The sequence below is a fragment of the Musa acuminata genome, chromosome BXJ1-6 (genome assembly GCF_036884655.1).
Source record: "Musa acuminata AAA Group cultivar baxijiao chromosome BXJ1-6, Cavendish_Baxijiao_AAA, whole genome shotgun sequence".
Taxonomy (NCBI): domain Eukaryota; kingdom Viridiplantae; phylum Streptophyta; class Magnoliopsida; order Zingiberales; family Musaceae; genus Musa; species Musa acuminata.
In genome coordinates, this window is record NC_088332.1 from 33,988,479 (window position 1) to 34,015,506 (window position 27,028).

Genomic DNA, 27,028 nt, shown 5'->3' on the forward strand with positions numbered 1-27,028 from the left:
TCAGTGTTACCCTATATTCGTCCCATTGCCTCTTGAAGGATTTGATCCAATCCTTCAGTTCTGCCACCTTCTCATCTAAGTTCACGCTGTAAATCTCCCTCAGTGTTGGAGGTTGAATCCCCGTGCCAAACTTTTGAATAGAAGAGATCATGCTATGATAATATGGACCTTGGGTTGTGTTAGTTGGAATCCTGTGAAAGTTGAACCATTTTGAAATTACTTTCCCAATATCTCGCTTATTTTCTTTTGTGTATGCATTGTCAATCCGTGTCTGTTTCGTCGTTTGTGGAGGATAAGCTTGTGGATTAATATCAACAATATCTAGTACGGACCTCCTGCCAAGACCTCTCATAAAACCAAAAACCACAGAGCCCACCATACCTCATGCTATTAGTTCAGCCTAACTGAGGAGGAGCAATTGGCTACCTCATGCTGGCCGACCTTTGGATTGCACTACCACTGCCATGCTCCAATTGTGAGTCAGGCCGTCGATGCCTCATTGCTTCATCGGCCATATACCGATGCTCTAATGATGCACGAATCCTAGTTGTGAGATTCGGGTCAACTTCATCGTCGTAACCCTCGTACTGATTATAAACTGGTTCCTGCGTAGCCCTATAATATTCTTCCTCAACTCTTGCCTTCTTTTTTAATGTATTTTTCTTTGTTTGTTTTAGCTTGCTTTGAAATAATTTATGGATCTCCGTTGAAACCTTCTTGCATTTTGCAATATCAGGATGCTCACCAACCAAATACATCTTCACCCGAGTTATTCCTCTACCCTTGCCAATGTAGTCACAATAAATACATTGTCAATGATGACGGTTCCCAACTATCTTTCGGGCATGAACCCATGCATCATCATATAGTTATTCCTTTGGTGCCATGATCCTACCAAATTTAAATCAAATAAGCTATAAAATATAAACATGTTGAATTGACCTAATATCGATAAAAAACTACTAATCGCAGTATTAAATAATTTTATTAAAACATAACTAATCATATTTTACCATCATAAATATGTGAAATACATAAAAGAAGTATTAAATACATAATTTTGATCCAATATAGGTCAAATTACGATAAAATCATTATTATATACACTAATCACATGATTAACATGGTTAATTACCCACTAATTACTTCTCTTTCAACACTATAAATATATATCAAACACATTAATATGTATTAAAGACATTAAATTGATCTAAAATCGATCAAATTTCAATTAAATCATCATTAAAATGACTAATTGCAGCATTAAATAACTTTAATAAAACGTAACTAATCCTATTTTACCATCATAAATATGTGAAATACATAAAAGAAGCATTAAATATATAATTTTGATCAGTCAAATTATGATAAAATCATCATTAAATATACTAATCACTTGATTAACATAGTTAATTACCCACTAATTACTTCACTTTTAATACTATAAACATGTCAAACACCTTAATAGATATTAAAGACATTAAATTGATCTAAAATCGATCAAATTTTGATTAAATCATCATTAAAATGATTAATCGCAGCATTAAATAACTTTAATAAAACCTAATTAAACTTATTTTACCATCATAAATATGTGAAACACATAAAAGAAGCATTAAATACGTAATTTTGATCCAATATAGTTTAAATTACGATGAAATCACCATTAGATACACTAATCACATAATTAATATAGTTAATTACCTACTAATTATTTTTTTTTCAATATTATAAACATGTCAAACATCCTAATATGTATTAAAGTTATTGAATTGATATAAAATCGATCAAATTTCGATTAAATCATTATTAAAATGACTAATTGTAGCATTCGATAACTTTAATAAAACCTAATTAAACTTATTTTACTATCATAAATATTTTTTAATATTTAATATGTATGAAATATAAATATTTAAGTGTCTAATTTTGAATTAATCAATATTAAACATACTAATCATAATATTAAATATCTTAATTACTCTCTAATTAAAGAAAGAGAATACATACCTCTTGATTAGAAAGTTCTTCCTCTTTATCTTCCTAAACGAGCCTCGATTAAATTCACAAATCGTTATTTCCTAGAGTTTAGTAGAGTACAAATATAAGAAAAAAAGAGTTTGAGATAGTTTAAGAGAGTATGAAGTGAAATAAGGGAGAAGATGAATTTAAAAACCTATGAGAAAGGGCTCTAACGGTCAATTTAACCATTGGAACACTGTTATTGATTGGTAACGGTTGAATATCGAGCGATAACGATCGATTTCGACTGTTACCGAGTGATAACGGTCGAAATCGATCGTTACCAAGCGATAACGGTCGAAATCGACCATTACCGAGCTGTGCTAGGTGGTAACGATTGAAATTTTGACCGTTACAACCCTATATAACCTCGTATCATCCGATATGGGGCGATGTTAAGTGTTCCGTCCAGTAGCGGACGGTCCGCGTACCAGTATGCTGTCGAACCGATACGTACCGCCCGGTATTATTCAAAACTGTAAACCTTGATTTCATCATTGTCTTGGAAAATAATGAAATCAGAGTATATAACTTGTAGATACAATCTTTTTTTTGCTTATATCTTTTAAATTGTAGGGTTTTGAACCTCAACCATATACACAGTAAACTGGCAAAATTACAAAATGTAGATGTATGATCTTTAGCAATCAAGAATGCACAAATGTTTTCTTGTATCATTCTAACTCTAGTTTTACTTCGTGTATAAGATATATTGGAAAATAAAAATAAGAACTACTCTGACTCCATGCCAAAGAGACTAAAACTTTCTTTTGCATCTATTTGTTATACAATTTCTATTCGAGATACCATGTTCTTTTTAAGGACCTTTGGAACTTTGTGCTGTTATTTGAACAAACTTTGTGTTGCTTGCCAAGTTGCATACCACATTTTCAAGCCTGTTAGGGTATTCCAGAAGCATTGTTACCCAAAGGCACCAGTCATACGGTTGCTTTTGGTTTTTGAGAAATCTAATGTTTGCTTTGGGTTTTACATACAGATGATATTTCCATGGATGTTTGATGAGATTCATGCTTTAGGACCTTTCACAGAAGCTGCTCATTTGTTGGCTGAGAAGGAAGATTGGCCACCATTGTATGACATTAGTAGATTAAACAACAACAAGGTTTGAAACTCGACAAGTTGTGTCGAAGATTTTGTTGTTCCTTGTATTTTATTTTGTTGGAGCACTTCTTTTATTTTTTCTGGATATTGAGATCATTGCATGTGATACTAATTTGCAGGGTAGAGGGATACATGTAATGAACTAAAGCAGTACATCTATTGGCTCTTGACGGTCATAGGCACATGCATGAACCCATGTAAACAAACATGCACATGCACATGCTTTTGACCACACAATTTTGCATTTCGAATCTTTTCCTAGCAGCATTTGTCCTGATTTCAATAGTGATAATGTTATCAGTAAATGTTTGCACCTGGATCATGCAAAATTACGCCTCATGCAGGTTCCTGTTGCTGCTGCTGTTTATTATGAAGACATGTATGTCAACTTCAAACTTGCAATGGAAACGGCTTCTGAGATTGCTGGGATCAGGCTGTGGGTGACAAATGAATATATGCACTCCGGACTTCGTGATAATGGTTATCAAGTTTTTGAGCAGTTGATTGGTATGCTGCAAGGCAAGAAACCTTGGTTTTGATTTCAGATTGGAGCAATGATGATGTGACTCCTTCGACTAGTAATTTGCATATATTTATCAGATGCAGTTCATCTTATGATAGTCACAAATGGTATTATTTTATGCATTAACTTCATCTTCATCTGGATACTGTACTAGTTATTTATCTTGTGCTTTTACCATTGGTTGTCCAAGTCTTGGAGTTACCAAGTCCTGGCAGTAATGCTTCACACACATCAACCATGAAATTTAGCATATTGTCACTGAGTTCTACAAGGGCCTTTTCTAGATCCATTAAAATTTTCAATGTCATGCTCCTATTTGATTAAAAGCATTATTACAACACTAGTGGATAAATTTATCATGGTTCTCTGCTTTGCAGACCTTCCCTACCTGATTTATTATGCAATAAAATAAAATTGAACCCCTGAAGCTGTTTTGAAATCTCATACTCTGTTCTTTGTTGGTCTTGATCCATTACTTAACAATCTCATCTACTATTCGCATTAGTAGTTATCCTTGTCTTATTTTATATTCACATATGTAACATAAGCAGTGCTGTATGCTGATCAACCATGATTATGCATGTATAAGTGGTCTGACATTCTCTTTAGCTAATATCTTCTGCAAATGAAAGGTAGAAGCACCTTTGCAGATATTCTAATTCATGTGCTAATTTGTACTTGTGGTTTTCTTTCTTGATCTTTCGATTACTTTGGGTTGAAACATGATACTATTACTTTTTGTTTCTCAACTGAACTTTGACTGTTTCAAAATTGTATAGATTGTAACAAGAAGGTTGTGTTATTCAGATGGTTGAATTGTAGTTTTATAATCTTGCACTTACATTTACATCTTTAACCATTGAGCAATTCTGTGGCAAAGAACTTTTTTCCTGTCAACTTTATTGTTTCTGCAGAAGCAAATTAATATATAAAATTAATTCTCTGTTAGCTACCAATTTTCTCTTCTATGAAGTGATATATCTATATATGTAGAATTGTAAAGACCAGCTTTGACAGTCAAGGTTGCATTATTCACATGGATCACATGTAAGTTGCAATTCATTTTGGAGCTCCATTTCAAATCAGAAGAGGTCAGTCCCAGTCTAGAATGCACGAGGATCAAGTTTGAGACACTGTAACCACGTAAGTTCAAGAGCAGCTTCTTAGGCCTCAGAGTTAAAAGAAGTTGGCATGCATATTAAGGTGATTGAGGTTTGTTGGCTGCATTGTTTTTTTCTTTGGTTATTGATAACAGTAATTCCTTATAGGAAGATTACATATATCAACGGAAATAGTATCACGTGGCATGGTGCTCTCTTCAAATCGGAATGTAGTTTTTGAAAAGGGTGGAGAGAAGTGCATCGGATGGTTTGCATATGAAGAAATAGAGAGTATTGATCTATCGTGGTGGCAACGAGCGGCCGAATCTATAGGTATTATTACTGTATAACAATTTCTGAATGGCTTGATTTATTGCTTTGGCTGTTTTTTTTTTTCTTTTTAGTTTTCCTAATGCAATTTTTGTTATATATGTGAGTTGATCTCTTAACTAGGTTTTTCAATGGATTTAATTGAGATTTTATATGATTTGTTTCTCAACATGGTAACTGTATCTCCAGTGAGAACCATTGTAGGTTAAATTAGCAAATCAGATAGATTCTGGAACGCACTTTTTATGGTTTAAATGCGCTATCATTTAGTGGTTGTACAGCTTTTGAGTCTACAAGAGACGCAGTTCACAAGAGCCAAATAACAGTGAAGGTGGGAAGCCAATGTCATCCATATTCAAATGGAATTTGCACGGTCGTGTCTGTTACATTACAGGCTTTGGCTTCGAGAGGTGGCGCCGCCTCTCCTCATCTGCTGCTGCTTCTCCTCTCCCTTCACGGACAGTTCTTTATCAGCTTTCCAGTCCACTCCTCGCCTATTCTTCTTCCTCCTATTCCTGCTCACTCGACTCCTCTGTGTGGGTTAATATGAACCTGACCTACACTCAACCAGCCTGGGGATCGGTTTAGTTCAGTAACCAGATTGCTTAAAAATATATAAATATTAACTTCGTGATCATTTCCTTTCTATCAACCAGCGAAGTCTTTACAAAGATATTTAAGTATGAGATACAGAGAATAGTAATCTTGATCAAGGTTTGTTAAACAGATGGGTTCCGAAATTGTTCTTCAGTTTGATTATGAACTGGTACAATAAAATGTTCTCTCTTTTAACTAGGATTCGCTGTTCGTTGCTTATAATTGTTCGTGCTCTTTTTGCAACCTCCAGCATGCCTTCTCATCGTTTCCTTTTTCTTTTCTTCATCTCTTCCTTGTTACTCTTAATTCTTCTTCCTCTTCTCCCTTGTTTCTCTAATATTTCATTCTTCCTTTTTGTCTTTCTCCCTCTCCTTCTCCTAAAGGCACCAATGGCTTCTTCCCCGAATGTTATCATTCTCTAATATTTCATTCTTCCTTTTCGTCTTTCTCCCTCTCCTCCTAAAGGTACCAATGGCTTCTTCCCCGAATGTTATCGTGGATGTTTTGGCATACCAAAGCGATAGAGTATGATAATTGAAACTATAATCTTTGATCCTAATAACTTTGAGGATTAGTTTCTTATTGGTATGACTAATTTTAGTTGTTCAACCTATCGAGGACTCGAAACCAACCTAAGTTCAGTGTCCGAACTTATCTCAAGCTTTGGAATCGTCGAGTGGTCGAGTTCAACTAAAGTTTGGAGAATTGAGAATAATGTTTCAGTAATCTACCTGGAGCCTTTTATAGTGGTTTCAGTAATTGATTGGAGTAACCGGTTATTATTTTTGGGACAATTATGTGAAATCTTCATACAGATGTAAAAAGTTGACTGAACCGTCGGGCTTTATGATCAATGTTATTATGCATCGTCTTAATCTGATGATGTGTTGTGCTGATAAGATATGCTGACAAAGCATCCAAGTTTGTTGTCGGCTCCATGATGATGTCACATACAAAACGTCTATGTATCAAACTCCCACTATCATTTGCCTGTTTTGGTGCAAAGAAGACAAAATGCCTTTCTAGATGGATAATTCAATCACACCGCACGTTTAGAATTCAACATCTTTACGAGATAATTTGTATTTCATGATCAAACTTGGTTACATCAATCGGAGCTCGAATGCTTCGTGGACAGATTCAATCGCAGTAATCATGGCGTTGATTCACGCATACGATCCCTCGTTTTCGTTTCAGGTGCTAGCCTACCTGAAACGAAATATTTATTCTCTCCAACCAATCGGGGGCTTCCATGTTTTTCATTCGAGCTGCCAACCATTTGAAGAAATTATGATCCTGACGATCTATCTTTAAAAAATAAAAAATAAAAAATAAAACCACTGTTTCATCGTTAAATTAGACTGTACCAGTTATAGCCTATCCCTCTTAATCTCTTATAGCTTGTAGAAGATAAAACACTAATCCTAACTTGAAAAGACAAATGCACAAACATACGTGTTTCACCAACAGCCATTTTGTGAATCCAATCAAAATGAGCATTTTATAAACTGCTAAGACTCCTATTCTTGCTGCAGCTTAAGAAAGCCTACTGGCCATCAATGTCGGTCACCGTTGTTTGCATCACTTGTAAGGCTATTTAAGATCAGATGTCAGTCCCCTTCTCCTTGCATTGCATCCTGATAGTGATTCATCTGTTCATAGATATCAAAAATGCCATACGAACTTCTCAATTGGTTGCCGTCAATATGTCCCGTAGTGCTTTGCTGGGTCATGGATGCTTGAACACTCAGTGTTGGCAGTTAACGCTGGAAGCTGGTCAGCCGAAACACCGGCTGAGAAAGGTGGTGGCTGAGTTTGTGCTGACTGCGGAGTAGCCAAGTACTGGTTAAGGGCAGACGTGTAAGCATAACCAGTTAGACTCCCTCTCATGCGTCCTGTTGGCCGCCAGTTGTGCTCATAGGGAAGCGCAGGCAACCCATCAGATCCAAATGAAGGTGGTGCCCGACCTGCATCAGTGAGTGTGGGAACAACAGATGCGACTCCGGTCGTGAAGGGAATACTTGTTGCTCCTGTTTGTGGTGTTGCTCTCTGCGCCGCATGTTGGGGAGCCAATGATGTACTATGAGTTGTTCCTGCACCTATTTCCGTTGCGTACGCAGCACTATGTGATACTTGCTGGGCCTGGCTTGAAGAAATATAAGAAGGCTGTGAAGAACCTGATGGATTTGCGAGATGATGTCTTCTTTGGTATGGTAGCTGAGGTGGGTGTTCTAATAGAAACTGGACTATTGCTCTATAAGCATCTACACCTCTCGGCTGGCCTTGAGGTGTTCGAGTGCTGATCATATTAGGTGCTGAAAGGCCAACAACCTGCTGCAATGCCGAGTTACTGTGGTGTTCCTGGTGATCCCAAATTTGCAAAAAAGAAAAAACTCAGCAGGGGTAAGTACAAATAAATGAAATATGACACTGGCATGGCATGTTTTACACATTTGCCAATCAAGAGCAGAAACATTAGCACAAAATAGATATAAATGCGTGACAAATATATCTCACATACACGAGGGAGGCTACCAACATTAGCACAGAGAGCATTAGCCATGTGTACAACTAGAACCACAAAAATAAGGCTTCCAGAGATATAATATTAAAAAGATAGTAACAGAAAAAAAAAAAGCTTAAGCTTACAATCCATTTTGCAACATAACAAAATTAAACTTGACTAATCAACTTTCCAGCTAAGTTAGATGACCAATAAAAAGGCTGTTTTAACAAGTAGATTCAAAGTTTCAACTTGTGTTCTTCATTTTCAAAGAAAATTTCATAAACAATTTTTTCCTAAGCTCTCAGAATTGTCAAGGTTATTAGCTGGTGTCAGAGACTAATACAAGTTCACATTTAAAAGACTTAATGGGAAGTTCACTGCTGGCCGTAAAAATAACATATATTAAGTCTGAGTCAAAAGTAGTTCCAGAAAAATGCAAATCGAACAGATAAAAAAGAATGTTGACCTACTAAAAGTTCAAGATAGAATCAACTTGTTTGAACATCTCCCGTGAGATCAATCCTATTAATAAAATCTAAAATCCTATTAATAAAATTGGGAGATCAATCCTATTAAGAAATATTAAGATTTTTGACAAAGCATTCTTCTTCCAAACTAGCTTATTTTTCCTCTTTCTTTTTTTCTTTTGTTTTGTTATCTTCTTTCTTATGCTTATTTCATACCTTTAATGAAATAAAATTACATTGATAGAGAATAAATGACTTTTTACAGATATCAATTGTAGCAAAAGATCTATCGACATGACTCCAAATAGTTGGGACTTATAACTTTATTGTTGTTGTTGTTGTTGTTGTTAAATGAAATAAAATTACAGCATTGCCACTCTCAAAGGCTTTAAAGAAAAGTCACTTTCTGTTCCACATAGTGAAAATATGACTTCAATTTTCTGCCTTCTCTAAATATTTATCATATTCAACGAGACTTACCTTCCAATTGGAAATATCCATAATTAATTTTAAGGAGATAAGACTCAGGACTAAATCATCTCAATTGAATTCTTACTCAAATATATATATATATATAAACAATCACTGTGATTCTATAAGAAAATATAATGACAATTCAGATAATCATTTGAAAGATGCACTATATATCAGTTCAGATGCAGCACATCTTCCAGTGTACAATAAAACATTGCAGTGAATTATATTCCATTATACTATATTCAACCACAGCATTATGGTTGTGAGCTTTTCACAATAGAATAGTCATTTCATTTCAGCAGACTTGCCTGAGTCATGGAATGCAATGATGCTGCTGCGATGCTGGAAGTCCTTGAGAGTTCATTGATTTGCATCTCACCACTAACTGAATTGAGTGCATCTGCGACAACTGTTAATGGAGAAAGTGATTGGTAAGACACAGTGGCATAACTGTTGGAAATCATAGAATTGAAGCTCAACAAACCTATCTGCACCGTTCGTGATGAACTGGGTATCTGTGTCTGTGCAGGAAGTGCCTGAACCGCTCTTCGAGTTTTAATAACTTGTCTAGGTATAGGCCTCCCTGCTTCATTGTTGTTAATTGAACTTCCCTCATGCAACGGTTCCAATTGTACATTTTCAGCAAGCTGTGTCACTTGTGGTACTTGCTGAAAATTCAATGTAGGTTGTGAAAGTTCAAATCCTGCAGGATCCCGATTAAGTACTGGAGAAACAGCATCAGTATGAATAGGATTCAGCAAAACATTAGGCAAAATTGACTCCAAGGTTCCCAGTGCATTAGCATTTGCACCAACCATTCTGCCTGATACAGAGCTAGAAACTGAAGACATATTCCTTGGCCAAATTCCACTTTTTGTATAGTAAGCAGGTGCTTGAGTGCACAGAGAAGTATTAATAACTGATGCTCCAGAAGCATACAGAGGGATAGGAAGACCTTCATCGTCCCTGAACGGTTTCCTGTCTTCTATCTCATAGCCATAATTTTCAGCTGTGTATGCAGAATTTTGGAAAGGTCCAACTTCTGGACTCTTTGCTATAGTCAGATCTACAACATCAGCTAAATTATTTTGGTTCTCAGTATTACTATTTTCTTGCTCTTGAGATCTCCCTTCATGCACTTGATTTATACTTTCATTATGCTCAACAAATGAATTCCATGAGCCATCAGCAAAAATAACTATATCAGCTACATTCTCTTCTACCTCTTGTAGTATCTGCAATAGAAAGTACATCATGCAACTTGCTGTGTAATTGATACCATTTCTAGTGAATATACAAATTACTTGCCTCGGTCATCTTTTGATCAATACGTAGGTCAATACAGCTAGTTGGTGTGCTACAAGATGGGCAGCGCCAGGATGGCTTACAGGAATTAATTTCCATGAAACTGTCATAATCGAAACACTAGATGTACTTGCAGAGTTAAATAAAGGGTTCCAAAACTTTTTTATGTCACTTTAACAAGCAAAATAGAATCTGACCTGATGATGTTTGCAGAGATGTCCTTTAACAGGAGTTTTGATACGCTTGAAACTGTATGTAATATACCAGAGAAATATGAAAGTTATCATAAAAATCAATACAAGCAATATCCTGATGTGCATAAAGTTGAGACGGGCATATTGTGGGCATTTTTCAACTTCTCAGGGAAAAGCAAATGAAAAAGGATGTCATTAAGAGCAATGGTATCTATGATGTATTAAATGCTTAAAACGACCCATTATCATACAGAATTCATGTTAGCCCCAATTACCATGAGGTTGCTCAAGAGTGTAATCTATATCAAAGGCACCATGGATCATATATTCATTGCTAATTGTGCCCATACACACCAGCTACCATGCATTCTGTAGCACCCAACCCACTAGCATGTATTAGCATCAGCCTGCACCAACTTTGTATGTTAGTGTCATATATCGCACTTCTGTGTACAACATGTAGGCTGATATATACATGACAGTTTCTCTACGGTTCTCAACCTCATGCCAATTATCTAATTGTAGAACCAATATACAAGAGTCTGCTAGAAACCTCTATAGGTATAGAAAGGTTTACCTTAGTAGCCTCACTTGTGCTCATATATCCAGTGAGCAAACCCCCAAATCCCATTGGCCAGACTTAATTTTTGTTTTCTTTCATGCAGGATCCTGATATATGCCAATAGGACATTAATTAGATGGGTTTGACATGTCAAAAGGTTATTCTTCTGGATCACCAATGAGGATGAGTCAATCAAACCAGAGGTCATGAGATGACAAAGTCCATAAAGACCAAGTTAAGCCAGAAGATAGAACACAATCTCTCTCTTGATTTCAAAAGGTTGCTGGATAGGGTTAAATGGCAGAAGAAAATCCCTGCATCTGATCCCAGACAATAACAACCCAAGACCTTTTGGTACTCAAGTCAAACATGGGACAACTGAACTTGATAAATACAAGCCCTAGCTGTTAGTTGCACAAGACAGCTCCTTGACAAATGACAATACAACAGTAGCTCACGTGGTGACATGGCAAATGAAATACTTTTACATTATTATGATGCTTGCTAGAAAATTACATTAAAGCATACAATCCAATTAACTAGCTTAACATTTATCACCCAAAACTTCAAAACATGAAAATAAAATTATTGAAACAAAAGAAAATGTACGTCACCAAGAAGATTCCAATTTACCTTATTGGGCAATTGAGTGTTATTCTTGATGCCCCCTCAATTATGTCAGAATCTGGTATCACAATTAAGAAAACGTCTTAGTAATGGATCCCAACTTTCAAATGGTAAAGGTCATTTTTATTTGCAAAAGGAGATTATGATCGCTTCATATGCACATCCAACTGAAAAGAGATACCCTACAAAGGTAAAGGTCACCTATCAGAAGTTAAAACAAACTAATAAATGTCTGATCTGGAAGGAAACAGATTGTCAAATCAGGTTATCAATCAAATTTTCTTTGTTAAAATCTAATCCGTATTCAGCCCAATCGGGTCAGATTCTAGACCAAATCTGGTCAAGATTTGGTCCATTTACAGGCAAACCTTTAAAATGTTAATCAAAATCATTGTTCGTGGTGTATTGTCCCTTTAGATGGCCAATAATTATGATTGAAGGGGCAAACCAAATCAGGTCAAGATTTGGCCCATTTACAGGCAAACCTTTAAAATGTTAATCAAAGTCATTGTTTGTGGTGTATTGTCATTTTAGATGGCCATTAATTATGATTGAAGGGGCAAATTTTGATCGTTCTCAACTCAGACAATCGCTGGGAAGGATTAACATCTACTTGTTAGGTTCTTCCAAGCAAGGTTCGCAATTTCGATCCGTACCGACATACCGAGCCTTGCTTGGTATGGTATATGTCGAGGTATATTGATGGTACGCCAGGGCATACTGAGTAGTACACCTAAAATAGCTGAAAACATGAATACAATATGTATTAGTGTTTTCAGCTAGTTTAGCTAAAATAGCTAAAAGGTCGGTAATGATCGAAATCGACCGTTACCGCCTGGCACAAGTCGATAACAGTCAAAATCGATCAGTACCGCCCAGAACAAGTTAGTAACGATCGAAATTTCGACCATTACAGCTTGATACAGCCCCGTATAGCCCAATATGGAGCCAAAAATTTGGTACTGCCTGATAGCAGATAATTTGCATGCCAAGAGGCTCTCGGACCGGTACATACCGGGCAGTACACATCAAAATTAAAAATCATGCTTCCAAGTATACTGCATTCAAATGTATAACCATTTACATACATCGTTAATAAAAATTTATCCTATGCCACTTATACCACTGTTGTTTGGGAATACATTGAGCTGCTATCTAGGTAAATTTATGCTCTAGATACAGGAAGACGATAATATTTATAGAAGGCAGATTTGTGACAACATAGTCAGGAACAACAATTGAAGTTCCAATATCAAGCTCATGCCAATGAAGAACTCGCGAGATATAACATGATTAACATCACATAACATGAGAAGCCCATGATACCACATGCCAAGTAAACAAGCACACCAGAATTTTGATGCATACTGGTGCAAAGTGACAAATACCTCTGAGATGCTTGTACTTTTGTGTTTAAGAATTACTTCCTGGAGCAGAGCTAAACTATATGAATCAATGTTTCAAACCAAACTGGATAAAATCTTCAGTAACCAATATACTTTCATGATAAGAAAATAATGTGGAACATTAGTTTGAATGCACTGAGCATGTTTTAGTATGATCTCAGATGCTTACTGGCACCTAGAACAGAGGTGTACAAGACCTATATCATGAGACTGCACAAGTTACACAGTTGCTGCTTTGTGACTCCAGGTCTACCAGTATCTGATTCCAAATTATTGGTACAAAATATGGAACAGCATAGAAGCTGATATCTGACGTCTTCTATTTCTCCTCTCATTCTTCCCTTCCAAATCGTGTTTCACCTTTCTCACGCTAAAATGTCAGTACTTAAATCCAATTTCAACAAGAACATTTCCTTGACCAAGGGAGCGTAAGGTTCTTAACAACTTCATGACTTACCTAAGTCAAGTAGATTTCAAGTTTCATGAGAACTGACACTAAGTCATAGTATTAGGATCAAAAGTCGATCAAAAACTTATATAAAATTTAATATATAAAAATATTGTTATAGTCATTCTTCAGTATTTGTGCATCCAACAATAACTAATGTACATGTTTAAATTAGGGGATTCACACAAAAGAAGTTAGATGGGATTCATACAAATAAATACTTACAATTAAGAAATGGATGGTTTAAATTACCAAAAATTCAACTGCTAACTGGTGTGTTCTGCGCCATTTTGCTTGGCTTGTCTGCTGTGACAGGTGGTATGTACCAAAAATTCAAATGAATAATTTTGCTTGGCTTGTCTTCTCCTCTTCTCGCCTACGGTTCAGTCCTAATCGTGAGAGCCTCAATGTGCCTAGTCATCCTCCACCGTGTGATGCTGTCGTTAATCGGGTATACTCCTCTCCCCCCGCCTCCTCTTCCACCCCCTCCTCTCCTTCTTCCTCTTCCTCTTCCTCTTCCTATCTTTCTTCCTCTTTCTCCACTGCCTCCTCTTCTTCCTTTTTCTTTCTTCCTCTTCTTCTTCCCCTTCTCTCTTTCTTCCTCTTCTTCTTTGAATCTTTGATACATAATGGTGTACCATGTGTTGGCACATTGGGTATTGGTCAGTACATACCAGTCCGACCAAGGACTGGCGAGATTGCAATCCTTGATAAAAATATACAAACACTGACATACTTGTATCTAGCATCGTCTTCCAACCTCTGGTCCTCTGTAGTGGCACAAGGCTAAGGGAGGCAGCGGCAGCCAACTACAATCCCAGAGGAGTGAGGGTGGCTCAATCTTTTAAAATTTCTTGCCTCTTGAATCTACAAAAGATGTAAAGAGCTAAACAGGCCCTTTAACTTAAAAAAGACTCACTCAAACGTTGATGTTATAAACACTTTATTCTTGAAGTATGCCACACTTATTAATGGACAAAAATGGACTTACATTGAAACAATTTGACCTTATATCCAGTATGCTCATGCTCACTAATGACCCAAATGAAGCCCAACACTCATTTCATATTCCACCTTAGGAAACAATATGCTCCCAGTGAAACATCTTGCCAAAATGCCAAGTACTCAAATCCTTAAAGATACAATTATATAGAAGACACACCCATTTTAAATGGTTTTCCTGACCCAGTCACCTTCAGTAACTACAAGTTGAGGTCCTTTCTGCCTCCTCTTTTTGCTTGACCTATATACCCACCTTCTTTTTCGAGGTCACACACCATCTCTCCTCACGATGAAGGTTCTAAAAGTAGTTTAATGGGCTAGTTTAGAGATAACAGAATGCTGTCTTAAAAGATCACATGGCCAAGAATTATATAAGAAATATCCTCAGTATGAATAAGCTATTAGCATAATGCAACAATGGTGCCTTCAGGACTCATGATTAATTTAGCTGGTATGGATACAAATATAGCTGGTGCCTTCAGGATCATCAAAGCCAATGCCATGTACCATTTTTTGAGCTACTAGGAAGAACATCAACAGAAGATTATCTGCTTGCCCGTATTGAATAATCTAAGATAGTGTTTGATGCAACTTGAGCAAACAATTAAAAAAATTACTAAACAATCCTTAAAATCTTTTTAGGCTCTGAACTCAGTACAATTTATGAGCATAAAATCCTGACAAAATAAAGGAAAACCATGTCATAGTAACAATATCAACCACATAGGATAGTCATCTACAAACTTAAAGATGCCACAGCAAATCACAACAAAGAAACAAGGACTACACTTGCTTACCTGAAGCAAGTTTTTCAATCACCGGATGAACATAATCGTCCATTCTAGTGGAACAGGGAGTAGTTACCTTACTCATAAAGGCTATGGCAATCATGTAATTACCTATTTTGAGTTGAAAAATTAGATTAGAAGCATTATCCATAGGGAGAAAATACAAGTAAAAAGTATATACCAGGATGCAAGTACCATCCATGGCAAGCAAAAGAAGAATCAGCATACCACTGAAATATCCAATAGCCTGTATAATATTTGTGCCATATTTAAGCATTTTAGTAATATCAGTTGGAAATTGAGGTCCTGTCTCCTGTTAATAAACAAAAACATAGAAGATATGATGGGAGTTTCTTATTGTTTATCAATGACATGACTACAAAGATAAAAGGTGGCATGCAGTTGTATCAAGTCATCAAGTCCTACAAACCATTGAAACATTTGTCCTCCTTTCAACACCCTTCCCATTTACCAAAAAGCTGCAATATAATGTGAGAAACCTCAATTTCATTTCACAGAACCAGAATGGGCGAGTTGCAAAGAGATATACCTCACATGTTGTGGGCTTATGATACATGATGATGTCTCTAAATTATCCATTTGAGCAACAAGCAGACACTACAGGAGAAGCATATCATATCCTTGCTGTATATAACTCAGATTGCAAGGTAGTTATAACTAAGAACAAGAATTATTCATGCATAACCACAAACTATGAACTACCATATCAAGCTCAATACAAGTGAGACAGGAAATTAATTACTTATCCTGTCAATAGAGCAAAACCTATTATGAAGCAATATTTTATTTTTCGTACCAACATTAGTTATACTATATGTAATTAATGAATGCATATCCGCACATCAATATTCAGCTCCTCAAAGCTGTTATATATAACTAAAATTATTTGTATGTTAAATATTTTATGTATTAAATATAATAGCTATGATATAACAAAACAGTTCCAAGTATCTCAAGAGAAACACTGATGCAAGAGGTGGCATATGGCATACATCCACACATGCTAACACAGCTTAGCTCAAAAGATGCATTGATACTATGTTTTCTTTCTTTTCTCATCTTTCTGTTGTGTTTTGTTTTGAGATTTTATAGGAAATCCCTTAATGTAATAGAGATTTCATAGGTTCGGCTATTTGGTTCCCAAAAAATCATCGGGATCAAATGATCCTGTCATTCAATCTCCTAGGAACTATGTGCAAAGCTGGAAACATAAAGATCTATATGTAGTATCATAAATGGTCTGCAGTACCAAACTGTACCGCCCGGTACGGACAGTACGTACCGGTCCGACAGATTGCCAGTACGCGGACCGCCTGTTACCGGTCCTAGTGCACTGTAGTACTGTAGCAGTGCGCTGTAGCACTGTAGCATAGCTACAGTACTCGACATACCTGAGTATACCGCTCAGTACACTGTACCGTACCGATACCGAGCCCAGGTCGAAACACCACCAATACGGTACGGTATTGCGAACCTTAATAATTAGTAGGTAAAAACTAACTCTCTATATGTAGTGCAACAACAAAAACTAGGGAAAAACTAACTCTATATGTTGTATCATATTTACATAACTCTAAGTTGTTTGAAGCAAATAGAGATCTAAATTCCCACAAAAAATCCATAATTCTCAGTTCATTGCTTAAATCAACTTACAAGATTTTTCACTATCTGCAAACCAGCCCCCACTTATGTCTCTTTTCAAAATCATTACATGCACTGTGTGACTCCAACAGCCCCTTTCAAACTTCATTTTAGCAACTTTATATAGTTCAGATTTCTAATAATTTGTATATTATTGATATATATTACAGGAAATTCATAAGTGCCATTGATGGTCGGCAGCCAAAACAATGTAATATGACAATGCCACAGTGTACAGACATGGTATATATTGGACCACCAAAATCAACAAGAAAGAGGGAAACAGAAGGATAGGGGGAGGAGGAGGTGGTGGTGGTGGAAGAGGAGATTTAACAGGAAGGAGGAGAGTGAGGCTGATAGAAAAGAAAAGAAAACAAGACAACTATAGTAGCTATAAAACAAAAAGAAATGCTGGTATAGGAGGGTAAAAAATTAAAGAAAATGACATTGGTATTAGATGGTAAGATTACTGTCCAGTATAGTTTAGCACCAATCTGCTTAACACCCCATATGATGTTTACTGGGTGGAACAGTCAATTTCAGATTAAACCAAGCAAAATCACCCTACCTACATCCTGACTGGCTGTTGGACTAGCAAATATCCCTATTCTGAACCATGCAAAAAAAAAAACTATCTTTTGCAGTTAACATATAAGCAGCAAATTTTGGATTCTTCATTATTTAGTAGGACGTTGATGCTGAAAATACAATGATAAGAATTAAAAGAGAGTAAATTCTTGAAATTCTAGAATGGACCACATATCTTATATCTGGAGTCAAAAGACAAAGGTCATCAGATAAACCAAATTGTGTCTGATCTCAGCCAAGAATTGTCAAGACCAGTCTCAAAACCATAGATCTAGTAAGAGATCATCATATAAGCCAGAATCAGGTGATCCTAATTGGAATTTGCTGATGCTGATCCACCCAAACAACATGGCCAATTATCATCAAGCCAGGCCAGTTTTGCCTACTTCTCAACCGACCCAACTAACAAGACATATTTTTAACTGACCTCAATGTTGGCATATTTATGTTTGATCATGACTAATTTCCGACATCCTGAATGATTTTTAGTCAAAGGGTAAAAACACCATTTCATAATCTATATTTATCAAAAAGGCCAATCCAAAGAAATCCAGTTCTAAATCTCACAATCAATTCCCACAATTGTTTTCAATCTTGTATCAACCTACACTGATATTGAGCTCCTAACACACTGTAGCCTAAAGCATGAAGATTGTCCTATATTGCCTCTGGAGACGAATGCTGTTGCTCGCCTCCTCAGTCACTGTCTTGGAAGGGGTGAGAAAAGGCACCAGAACAAATAGCAATGTACACTGGACTTCTTTTTCTTTTTTTTGCTCTGAATTAGGTTATAAGATATTTTCCTGTTATAGTGACACATCAGCTATGTTTTTTTTTTTTCTCACACATCAGCTATGTTGAAAGTCAACATGGCACAGCAAGTTGGCACATGTTGATAGGCAAGTTTGGAACATTGCTTTGACTGCAGCTACTATCTATAGAGGTGGATAAAGGTGGAAAGCTAATCCAAACAACAAAGATGACCTAATACATTCCAGTGTCAGTCATGTGAAGAACATCATAGTTGCTGCAAATGTTATAGTTACCTTGCTATGTGAAAAAACAACAAACATCAAATGAGAACGCAGTGGATGAAACCACTCAAATTAGAAATTAATGCAATCCAAAATCATATATATATATATATATATATATATATATATATATATATCTCAAAACAAAATGAAGCCAAAAATTATAAAAGATAACTAAGTCAAAGAATTGTAATGTCATATAAAATTGAACTAGAACAAAGTCAAGCATGGGCAAGAAAAATTGATATATTGATCTCATATACCAACTAAAAGGACAAATAAATACAAGTGAGCCTGACAAACTATATGTTGTGAGGATCTGTCAATTTAGTCTTTCACTAATTTTTCCAAAATTAATGTGAAATTACTGCTAGTAAACACAATTTGACCCTTGAGATGCTAGAGTAATTTAATTAAAGAAATTGCTTACAATCCTCTCATCTAAACGTGTGTTCCTTGGTATATGGAAATCAGCCATTAGAATATCATAACCAGGCTGCAAGAAATAAAATAAATGAATTAGCATGCCAGCATCACATAGAAAATTCAAATTTAGATGATATACAAATATGGAACATTTAGCTATATATATCAAGTTAAAATCTTAAAAAATGCATTATTTTGTTGTAGAATAGGTAAAGGATGCCAAGATATATAATTAGTCAGGGCTTTTTAATTAGACTGCAAGGTCAATCCTCTCCAGACCCAACAATGGCAGAATGCACAGAGCCATCTTTCTTTTTGAGTCAATCAATTTATCTCATTATATAGCAAATTAGAAAACTAAGAATCGAAACATATGAAGACATACAACCCAAATATATAAGCAAAGAATGAGAGAAAATAAGGAATAAATAAATAAAAGCAGAGAAGCGAAAGTTTCACCTTGCAAATGCATATTTATAACATATTCCAGAATATTATTGATTTAGAATCTGAACTTTTTAACCAGTTAAAAGGCATCATGCACTTGTGCAATTAATACTGAAACACTCTGCCTTTGTGCTATTGACTAGGGTTCAAGGTACAGATTGATTGCCTCTAGCATATGAAGGTAAACCATCCTCCTTTTGTTTAATAAGTTGGAACACTATAATGTTCGGAAGCATGGTTTAGAAATGCTCCAAGTTCTTAACTATTTTGATGCTATATCTAGTTTAAATAATCTAATACGCATCTCATCAATTTATTTTCTTTCATGTCTGTCACTCCTGGCTTCAATCAATTTAACATGATGGCTTATTACTCAGTGCATTAACCTTGGATATCTCTAATACCACCATAGCTGTTTTACTTCTTTAAAAAAAAGGATCAGACCATCTAGAATCCCCAAAATGGTAGAATATGTATATATGCGTATTAAGAAAAATCATAGGATTTTCTGAAAGATGGAGAGATTCACAACTCCTGATAACAGCAAATATCATACCACACCGTGTTGGTACACATGATGTGGCATATGGTTTAAGCAAGGGTGCTAGACCAATATAAGAATTATTTTTTGATTTTTGAACATGATATTTTATTAAAAGAGTATCATCTATGACACTTATCATGATGACATCTAGAACCATAATAATATATCGTTAGCATAATATCTAGATAAAACATAACAACCAATAATCAAGTGAACAACCACAATACATTATAACTTGAGATGTTTATCTAATAGATCAACAACACAATAATTGTACTCAAAGCAATATCACCCTATTAAGATAAAACCACATCAAATGTTAGCGGGACAGGGCCAAGAAATCTATTGTCACAAATCTTGATGTTGTAGTTGCCAACAATATTACTGATACTACGTCATGCCACTTCGATAGACTTGATGGTATATGTGAATGAAGTCATAAGTCCCACTTACGGGACAGACTAGATCTGGAATTGGCTAGACCAAAATAAGGAATAAATGTGTACCAGCATGTACAGGCTATTACCAACATGTATTGAACCCATCCAATCTATATTCTGGTTGTAGTATAGGACCCATTTCAGCCCAAAAAAGCACAAGTAATATGCAATGGTACATATCCCACATACAGCAGAAGATACCACCCACTCTTAAGTGGTAACAAACATTGCAATCGATGACAAGACAAAAAAGTAGACACAAAAAAGTAACATACAGGACTTTAAATTCATAATGATGTTCGATCATAAACATCATTCCAGTACTAAAAAAGAAATACGTTGCCAGACCTTTGCTTCAAAAGAAACAACTAAACGACAAAATTGCAACTGGGGATAAAACCTGCAGATGGATGGAACAGGGGTAAGAGATTCATAAATAAGGTTGTGCACGAAAACCTAACAAAATAAAATATCTATGACAAGTAATAAATGCAAGCAACAAAAATTATCACAAATAGCTATGTCTACAGAAAAAGGGCATAAAACACTTTTCATAATGTTAAAATTATAATATATATGCATACCTGGGCATAATCTTAGAAATAGTATCTTGAGCATTGCCCACAATTGTATCACTCACTGACATACAAAAGCTGCTACATAGCTATGTACCAAAAATTCTGAAATTAGAAAGACTGCACTTAAGGCTAGGTAAAAACCTACAGTATGATATACAATAATTTTATGTCAAATATCTTTGAACCTCATTTGCCATGCTGAGTAGTTCATTAACATCTGGAGACAGAAACCATCTATTTTTACAAGCATTCTGCAGAACATATTTTAAAATAATGTAATAAGATAGTTGCAAAATATGTTATCTAAAAAGTTAAGAGAAGCATATAACAAATACTTCCACATAGTTCTTCATGTTGTAGTATACTCATGGAGAGAAGAAAAGAGGTTCATCAACAAGAAAATGACATATATGATCTCACAACAAAATTCACAGCATTATGTAAAAATCTATAATGCTAAAATCTCTAGAAAGACCAGCACAATGATCAGTTCTGATCTGCTTCCAAAAACAAAATCTCAGGGAGATTATTACACTCACGGATTAGCATGTCAGTCTATACCAGTTGGTTTAAGTGCTACATATTGGTTTAATGATATTAGTGGAAATGGACTTCCCATACAGGTCGTATACACCTGACCCATGTGGAGTGCAGTATTCAAACAAATAAAAAATGACAACAGACGGTACATGTAAATATGGGTTCATACCCTGTTCTACCACAGCCAGTCTCAATCATAGACCCAGCTCATTGCTATGATGGGATTACTAGCTATCTAAAAACATTGTCCAGAGACATATCCATAGGGATTATTTAAATTCGATTGGTTTATTCAGAAATACCATCAAGTCTACTAATATCACATGATATGGGAACATGTGATATCATGTGATATGGGTATGGGTGTCAGTAAGCCCCCATAACAATCAACATCATTTTAACTTTGTAGCCTAAAATTTTGTTGCTTTTGATACTTGGTGACATTGTGTTTAAATCATTGAGTTAGCATGTGTTATTTTTAGTTGAGTTAGACAAAAATCAACTTAAATAACCAACCATAAACAACTTGTTTTGCAAAGTGACATAAAATCACGAAGAATCAAGCAGAATCAACTTCAATTCACATCTAGAAAAAGAAAGGAAGAAATTAACAAATTTCCATATTCACAAGGAAAATTGAGAATGACAAATGAGGGCAGGCAAACATTGATCAAGAGGGTAGGAGAACAGACGGTTCGAAAGAAAAGTAGTTAGAAGAGGAAAGTTATATGAGAATAGGAAAGATTGAGGCTGTTGAATCTCGTATTTTGATGATGAAACCACTTGATATATGTTTATGATTTAATCTGCGTTTTGAGTGACGCAGGATGCTTCGATCAAGATGAGACAATTAAAACAGGAAAAATCATGTTGGGCCGGAGGAACATGTCAGAAGATTGGACGTCGGGCCGTTGACTCGGGCATCGGGCCAAGAAGAGCGGGTATTGTGCCAAGGATATCGGAGTTACGGAGTCAACTGGCCGATTGGACAATAAGCCGCAGGAGAGGACGATGCGCCGAAGAATCGGACGAAGCGTCGAGGGACCAATGACATGCTGGACAACTTGGTTAATTGCTTAGGATTAATTGTCTCGATCGAAGTTTTGTTTTACATGTGCAGGATTAACTATGATGGAAATAAGATATGCAGCAGGAGTTGCGCCGGAATCAAGACTCTGATCACGTTGGGGGTTCGAGAGTTCGACGGAAGTGCTGACGATCGTCGGAGGTTCTGCGGGAACAAATCCGAGAAGTCCAGGAGCTTGCCAAAGAAGCTCATCGGAACTCGCCAAGTGGATCGTCGCAAGTCCAGGAGTTTGCCGGAAGTCCACCGGAGCATCGCCGAAGGTTCGTCGGATGTTCGCCGGAAGAAGCGATTGACGCACCGAAGCAAGTTGCAGTAAATGTCTTAAAAAATATCATAGTTAGTATGAAGATTAAGTTAGGAATGGGAGGTGATCCCATTAACTTAATCTGGGAGCAATTGGACCCTTAATAGACCCAAATTGGACCGAATGGATCAACCCATTCGGACCAGAATTCCTGCTAGGCGGTGGCACCGCCTAAGAGATGGTCTCCCAGGAAAGCTGGGCGGTGCAACCGCCCAGGTTAGGCGATGGCACCGCTTTGACACGGACTTAGCTGGTTTTGCCTAAGTCGTGCGGCACCCTTGCGCGTCCGTCCGCAAAGGTCAGCCTCCCCGAAGCCTCCCATTATCCCTTAGGACCAACAAAAGAGCGAACGGGTTAAAGAGAACGTCTCAATCGGGATCCACAAGCAAACATGTTCGGAAAACACTTCATAGACAATGCAAATTACAAACAGACTTTACAAGCTCTGAACAGTGGCACAACAAAGGGTAAAATGGTCCATTACAGACCGAAAATCTCTCGCACGTGTCCACATGACACAACCTTTATTTACAAGCCTAAAGAGGCCACCAACCCAACTAAAATGGGACTATTAAGCATTCGGCCGCCCCTCTACATGCTGTACAAGGCATGAACATGCCAAAAGACACGGACATACATAAGCATTACATCAAACACCCTATTTCGAAGTTTGTCCGTGACAGCTTGGGCTCGGTCTCTGAGCGAGAATGGGCGGTGGCACCGCCTGGGCTCAGTCTCTGAGCGAGACTAGGCGGTGCAACCGCCCCTGTCAGGCGATGGCACCGCCCAAAGGCTCAGTCTCCGAGCTGCCAGGCGGTTGTACCGCCCCAGTCAGAAGGTAGTGCCGCCAGGACCCCGAAAATCCGGGAAAAGACATTTTTGAGCTCCAAATTCAAACCAGTTTGGGGCCTATATATACCCCACCCTTTCCTGCATGAAAGGGCACCTAAAATCCAATCTTACTCTGTGATTTTTAGAGCTCAAAAATATTATAAAGGCTAGAAGTTCTCCTCCCTCTTTTCTTCCAAATTTTAAGCTTTCAAGAGAGGAGAGAAATTCTATAAGGGTTGTCTCCTAAGCCCGTCAAAAGGAGTGAAACTGTAAAAGGGTGGTTGGCCTTCGCCTATTGAAGGAATGCCTCTAGTGGACGTCGATGACCTCATCGGAGGAGGAAGCCAAAAGTGGATGTAGGTCAAGATTGACCGAACCACTCTAAATCTCGGTTTGCATTTACTTTCTGTTCTCTATCTTAACTGCAAACGGCCTCCATAGCTTTACTTTAACTACACTTCGCCTAATCTAAGTTAAAGCAACTTCTGAATCGGCTTTCATACCGAAATCGCTTTTATTGTACGAACGTCGTATTTCGGTTTGCAATTACATTATGTTCTCTATCTTAATTGCAAATTGCCTCTATATCTTTGCTTTAACTGCATCTCGCTTGATCACAAGTTAAAGTGATTTCTGAATCGGCTTTCTTATTAAAATCATTTTTATCGTACGAATGTCGTTTTAAATCGTCGAAAGTTTTCCGTTGCACTAATTCACCCCCCCCCCCTTAGAGCTCTTGATCCTAACAATTGGTATCAGAGCCCGGTATTTCTCATTTCGGATTTACACCCGAGAGAAATGGCTCTTCATTGCTTTCAAGATGGCTTATCGGTTGTTCGTCCACCGTTCTTTAACGGATTGGACTACACTTATTAGAAAACTCGAATGAGAGTTTTCTTGATTTCTATGAATTTGGATTTATGGAATATTGTTGAAAATGGTTTTCAACTTCCCTCTAAACCGATGAACTAATGGTCGGATTTGGAGAAGAAGTATTTTTCTTTAAACACAAAGGCTATGAATGCCTTATTTTGCGCTTTGAACAAAAATGAGTTCAATCGGATTTCTACGTGCGAAACGGCTTTTGATATTTGGCGAAAACTTGAAATCACGCATGAGGGAACTAGTAAAGTCAACGACTCGAAAGTTAACATTTTATTGCATGATTTTGAGATTTTTCGAATGCAACCAAGCGAGACTATAGGCGACATGTACACTCGTTTCACGAATGTCGTCAATAATCTAAGAGTTCTTGGTAAATCTTTTTTGAATTTTGATCTAGTAAGCAAGATCTTAAGATCCCTTCCAAAAAGGTGGGATCCTAAAATAACCGCAATACAAGAGATAAAAAATTTAAATGATTTTCCATTAGAAGAATTAATCGGGTCATTAATAACCTATGAAATGACACTTTTGGAACATTTTGAACCCGATGAGCACTTAAACCACCTTCCAAAGAATAGGAAGGATTTGGAACTCCGAACAAATGAATATCACTTGAGCGATGACTCAAGTGATGAGGATAATGATGAACTTGAACTTCGAACACTAAATCTTAATAAGTTTATTAAACAAAAATCTAAAATAAACAATGAACTTGAATAGAGGAAGAGGCCAAAGAAGAGGAAGGCAACCAAGGATGAATCAAGAACTTCCAAAGGTGAAACGACGAATTGGGCTTTGACGGGCTGCGCCAAGTGGATTGTCGCAAGTCCAGGAGTTTGCCGGAAGTCCGCCGAAGCATCGTCGAAGGCTCGTCGGAAGTTCGCCGGAAGTTCGCCGGAAAAAGCGATTGACGCACCGGAGCAAGTTGCAGTAAATGTCTTAAGAAATATCGTAGTTAGCATGTGATTAAGTTAGGAATGGGAGGTGATCCCATTAACTTAATATGGGGGCAATTGAGCCCTTGACAGACCCAAATTGGGCCGAATGGATCAACCCATTCGAACCAGAATTCCTGCTAGGCGGTGGCACCGCCAGGGTCGGCGGTGGCACCACCCAGGAGATGGTCTCCCAGGAAAGCTGGGCGGTGCAACCGCCCAGGTCAGGCGGTGGCTCCGCTTGGGCTCAGTCTTCGAGTGAGACTGGGCGGTGTAACCGCCCCTGACAAGCGGTGAAACCGCCTGAGGTCGGTCTCCGAGCTCTGCCAAGCGGTGCAACCGCCCCTGACAGGAGGTGGCACCGCCCAGAGGCTCAGTCTCCGAGCTCTGCCAAGCGGTACAACCGCCCCTAATAGGAGGTGGCACCGCCCAGAGGCTCAATCTCCGAGCTCTACCAGGCGGTCCAACCGCCAGACCCCGGAATTCCAGGAGATGACAGTTTTAAGCTCGGAATTCAAACTGGTTTGAGGCCTATAAATACCCCACCCTGTCCTGCATGAAAGGGCACCGAAAGCTTGATCTTACTCTGTGATTTTAGAGCTCAAAAGTGTTGTAAAGGCTAGAAGTTCTCCTCCCTCTTTTCTTCCAAGTTTTGATCTTTCAAGAGAGGAGAGAAAATTCTGTAAGGGTTGTCTCCTAAGCCCGTCAAAAGGAGTGAAACTGTAAAAGGGTGGTTGGCCTTCGCCTATTGAAGGAAGGCCTCTAGTAGACGTCAGTGACCTCATCGGAGGCGGAAGCCAAAAGTGGATAGTGGATGTAGGTCAAGATTGACCGAACCACTCTAAATCTCGGTTTGCATTTCCTTTGAGCATCTTATCTTTATTGCAAACCTTCTCAGTAGCTTACTGCCTTCTGCTCATTTACGAACGTGTTTCATAGTTAAGTATTTTCCGAATCGGCATTAAGACGAAAATCGGTTTTATCGTACGAACATCATATTTCAGTTTGCGCTTACATTCTGATTTACATCATAACTGCAAACTACCTTTATATCTTTGCTTTAACTGCATCTCGCTTGATCACAAGTTAAAGTGATTTACGAATCAGCTTTCTTACCAAAATCGCTTTTATCGTACGAATGCAGTTTTAATCGTCGAAAGTTTTCCGCTGCACTAATTCACCCCCCCCCCCCTTCTCTTAGTGCTCTTGATCCTAACAATTGGTATCAGAGCCCGGCATTTCTCATTTCGG

The 27,028-nt window shown here is 37.3% G+C and overlaps 2 protein-coding genes across 8 annotated transcripts in view; one reads left to right on the top strand and one right to left on the bottom strand.

Moving 5' to 3' along the window:
* Positions 1-5,266, top strand: part of LOC103988720 (uncharacterized) — a 29,098-nt gene extending 23,832 nt beyond the window's left edge. For 2 of the 7 annotated variants that reach the window (XR_001978834.2, XR_001978838.2), the window contains 3 exons: positions 3,020-3,145; positions 3,489-3,774; positions 4,661-5,266. Coding sequence is in view for 1 of the 7 variants with exons in the window: in XM_009407337.3 (XP_009405612.2) it covers positions 3,020-3,145; positions 3,489-3,683 (321 nt within the window). In the remaining 6 variants the exon portion in view is untranslated. Of the gene's footprint in view, positions 1-3,019; positions 3,146-3,488; positions 3,930-4,660 lie in introns of those variants that run through there. The other 5 variants (XR_001978835.2, XR_001978837.2, XR_010514391.1 and 2 more) reach the window with 5 other exon arrangements.
* A 2,129-nt stretch (positions 5,267-7,395) lies between these two features.
* The window catches only part of LOC135677499 (E4 SUMO-protein ligase PIAL2-like), a 37,253-nt gene continuing 17,620 nt past the window's right edge, over positions 7,396-27,028 (bottom strand). The window contains exons 4-17 of the mRNA XM_065189860.1: positions 21,381-21,446; positions 21,202-21,281; positions 20,966-21,017; positions 19,191-19,256; positions 16,027-16,094; positions 15,907-15,955; positions 15,705-15,789; positions 15,486-15,587; positions 11,839-11,890; positions 10,647-10,698; positions 10,453-10,569; positions 9,629-10,379; positions 9,453-9,553; positions 7,396-8,055 (exon numbers count right to left, since the gene is read on the bottom strand). Of these exons, the coding sequence (XP_065045932.1) occupies positions 7,396-8,055; positions 9,453-9,553; positions 9,629-10,379; positions 10,453-10,569; positions 10,647-10,698; positions 11,839-11,890; positions 15,486-15,587; positions 15,705-15,789; positions 15,907-15,955; positions 16,027-16,094; positions 19,191-19,256; positions 20,966-21,017; positions 21,202-21,281; positions 21,381-21,446 (2,301 nt within the window). The remainder of the gene's footprint in view (positions 8,056-9,452; positions 9,554-9,628; positions 10,380-10,452; positions 10,570-10,646; positions 10,699-11,838; positions 11,891-15,485; positions 15,588-15,704; positions 15,790-15,906; positions 15,956-16,026; positions 16,095-19,190; positions 19,257-20,965; positions 21,018-21,201; positions 21,282-21,380; positions 21,447-27,028) is intronic.